The sequence below is a fragment of the Triticum aestivum genome, chromosome 2A (assembly GCF_018294505.1).
Source record: "Triticum aestivum cultivar Chinese Spring chromosome 2A, IWGSC CS RefSeq v2.1, whole genome shotgun sequence".
Lineage (NCBI taxonomy): Eukaryota > Viridiplantae > Streptophyta > Magnoliopsida > Poales > Poaceae > Triticum > Triticum aestivum.
In genome coordinates, this window is record NC_057797.1 from 650295302 (window position 1) to 650298560 (window position 3259).

Below are 3259 nucleotides of genomic sequence, written 5' to 3' on the forward strand. Positions count from 1 at the left end.
TGAAGAAAATAATCAATCAACAAAATAATAGTTTTATCGTACGGAACGTTCCGTATATTGCTGCATTATTCAAAGGAAGTATCAAATTTCGTAACTTTTGTGGTATATAACTTGTATTTTGTTGAAATAAGTGTATCATTCAAAAAAAAAATCATGTGGGCGTTGTGAACCTGAGATGAGAGAGTATTATTTTTGTTCATGTCGAATATCTCATTGTTAATGAAATAAAACACTTTCACAGAAAATGAACCAAAACAAATAAATTTTTCACCCATCTCACATGTTCAGAAAAAGGTATTCCCTCTGGTGCACAAAATATGTAAGTTTTGTTTTCTACAAGCCTCCAGTCAAACTTTCTAAAACTTTGATTGGCAATATTGCCTCTCTTTTTACATGTAGGCAATATTGCTTTAGATATTTGGATCCGGTACATGAAAAATCATGGATAGATTCGTCTACATAAGTATTCGAACAATATATTTTTTGGATTTTAATTTTATACATAGTATATATAAAAAATAATGATGAAAGTTGCATCTCGAAGACCGCATCTATGTCAAAAGGTCATTTGTTTGTGAACTCGAGGGAGCAGCGGTTGGCGCCATCAAATATGCATTTACTTGTGTCTGATATTTCATAGGCTTGCTGGAAATAGATGTTGATTCGGGTGACCCCGTAGTCTTTGTTCTCAGTTCTTGCTATCTTCTGGCAGGAGGAGCACGCCATGCCCTGGAACGAGGGGACGGTCTCCACGGCGAATTGACCCTGTCCGGAGATGGTTTGGTGTGTTTGGTATTACGGCGTCCGGTGTTTTTTTCAAGGTGATGTGGTTTCGGTCCTGTTTGATAGTCTTGGTTGTCTCTTGTTAGGTGTAGTGTCTCCTGTTTTCACGCTCGGTGTTTAGTTGGTAGAACTTGTGTTACTTGCTCGGTTGTCATTTTATTTTATTTTTGACCTGCTTGTTTGAGTATTTTCTCACTAGCTAGTTTGTATCGGTTCGACCATGTGGGCTTTATTACATGTAAAACTGACGGAACGTTTTGAGAAATACAAGAGGATGTTTTTTACCGGATGTTTTTTGCGAAAAGGGGGGTTCGCCCCAGTCTCTACATCAGAACGAATGCATACGGCCAAATGTTTTTTACCGGATGACTATGTGCAATCAATTGATAACTAATTATTTTTATAGACAACATCAGGCAAAACTGCAACATGCACAAAACGTTGGTCCAAAATAAGCCATGTTGCTCCATTTTTAGATGGTTTTCTGAGTTTAGTTAGGGTTTGTGCCATGCTCAAGAAGACGAGGCAGCGGCGACTTTTTGAAGATGGAATAAGGTCCTCCCCGTCTAGCCCCCCATCCCGGTAATGTTTCAAGCATCGTCGAAAGGCATGTGGAGGTTTGTTTCCGGCGGATCTCGTGGGATCCGGTCGGCGTTTGTCTTCGGTGGATCCGACTGGATCTAGTCTTTGTTCATCCACGTCTGTGTGTCTGCAGGTTGGATCCTTTCGGTCTATGCTTCTCTTCATCGGCGACGGTTGCTATTCTGGTGCGCTGGTCCTATGGGGTCTTAGCACGACGACTTTTCGACTGTCTACTACAACCATGTTTGCCCGGCTCTGACGAGGGAGGGGCGATGACGGCGGCGCGCCTTCGGCTCGCTTCAGTGCTTGTAGTCGTCACTAGGTGGTCTACGGACCTGAATGTAATTTTTACTTCTAGTGTTCTTTGTACTACCTTGATAGTTGATGAATAGATCGAAAGTTTTCTCGCAAAAAAAATATAGACTAAGAGTTGCTAGTGCTTACTTGAACGTTTCAGGATTGGATGGCCAGTCGGGCACGAACACCTCCAACGGGTGGCAATGAAGGCGCAGATAGTCCCGCCAGTTGTGCACTGTCTCCTTGCGGACGTTGAAGCTTGTAGAAAGCCTTATCTTTTTGGATGGCTCATCAGAATAGAGCTTGGCCTTCTCTTCCGGCGGGAGCCGGAAAAACTCAAGCCCCACAGCCATCACCTTCTCCAGCAGCTCCTCTGATATCCCATGGTTTATGATCTAAAAGAAATTGGCAAACCCAAGCTGGTTAAAATGTTATACTTATGGCCGGCGAATAGCCGTCTACGTCGATCAGAGAGGGCATGGGAGCACCCGGGGCTAGCTCCGACGTTCTAAATCCGCATCTGCTTGTCTGAAGAATGAAGCAATGCGGCTGAAGCAAGCCGTGAAGGCTTGGAAAAGTAATCTAGCTAGCTAGCCGCCGTGTTTGAGGCTTATCTGAGGCTAACATGCGTAGTGCGAACTGTAGAACAGAACCAAGGGCATGCACGTGGTGAAAAGGCGGACCTGGAAGAAGCCGTAGGTGCGGCAAGCCTGGTCGATCTCAGCGATGACGCGATGCTTGTCCGGCGAGGCGAGGTCGATGAGGGGGATGTTGCTGTCAGTCACAACATCGGCGAGCTGCGGCCGGTCGTTCTCGGGCCGCGTGTAACCCTCCGGAAGGGTATCGCGGTGCGCGACGGTGGACAGAAGCTGGTTCGCCATTTGGGGCCTAGCCGAGGCTCAGTCTCGCGCGGCGGTAGAAGAAGGGGGATGAGCGAGGGGGATCGCCATATATCGAGAGTACCCGAAGACTCGGTGAGGCCGGCGATGGCACGCGTCTACGCGTTGACGCGCGCAGTGGACCGGGATGGTATCTCGGAGCTCCACCAAGCGGCACGTTGATATCCGGCCTGGCCCACTGGCCCATGTACATACAAATAGGCCCATCCAATCAACCAGGTTACCTCCCTAGAGATTTTATTTGTCATGCAATGTACGTATATGAGCTGTGGAATATGCCGCATATATAACGAAGGGGGGCCGGCAACCATGGGACATGACACGCATTCACGGTAGAGCTGTTTCTTTGTCGTCCAACTTTTAAAAGGGAGACGTACACTTTGTAGATGTGACGGGACTCGTGGCACGTCAGCAACTCAAAGAGCTTTTCCAAGAGTGGCGATCTATTGATGATGCATGCAACTCAAAGGACTAGCTTATTGCGGCATACTGGCATGGATACCCATGCGTTTACCACATCAGCGATGAACAATATTTGTATCTAATCTAAGTGAACGTACGGGATGAACTCGACGATCAAATTAAGGGTATGCTGATCATCTAAGCTGGAGTTTTTGTTAACAATATCTTGTGGTTTTGCATGTCGACTGGGCTAGGACTATTTCTTTTTAATTTTGTAACAGGGTCATGCAAATCTA

The 3259-nt window shown here is 46.0% G+C and overlaps 1 protein-coding gene across 1 annotated transcript in view; it reads right to left on the reverse strand.

The window, feature by feature from the left end:
• Positions 1–2617, reverse strand: part of LOC123189986 (flavanone 3-dioxygenase 2) — a 6832-nt gene extending 4215 nt beyond the window's left edge. Inside the window, exons 1-2 of the mRNA XM_044602526.1 lie at positions 2346–2617; positions 1810–2057 (exon numbers count right to left, since the gene is read on the reverse strand). Coding sequence (XP_044458461.1) covers positions 1810–2057; positions 2346–2543 — 446 coding nt within the window. The 5' untranslated portion in view covers positions 2544–2617. The remainder of the gene's footprint in view (positions 1–1809; positions 2058–2345) is intronic.
• Between the last annotated feature and the right edge of the window lie 642 nt (positions 2618–3259).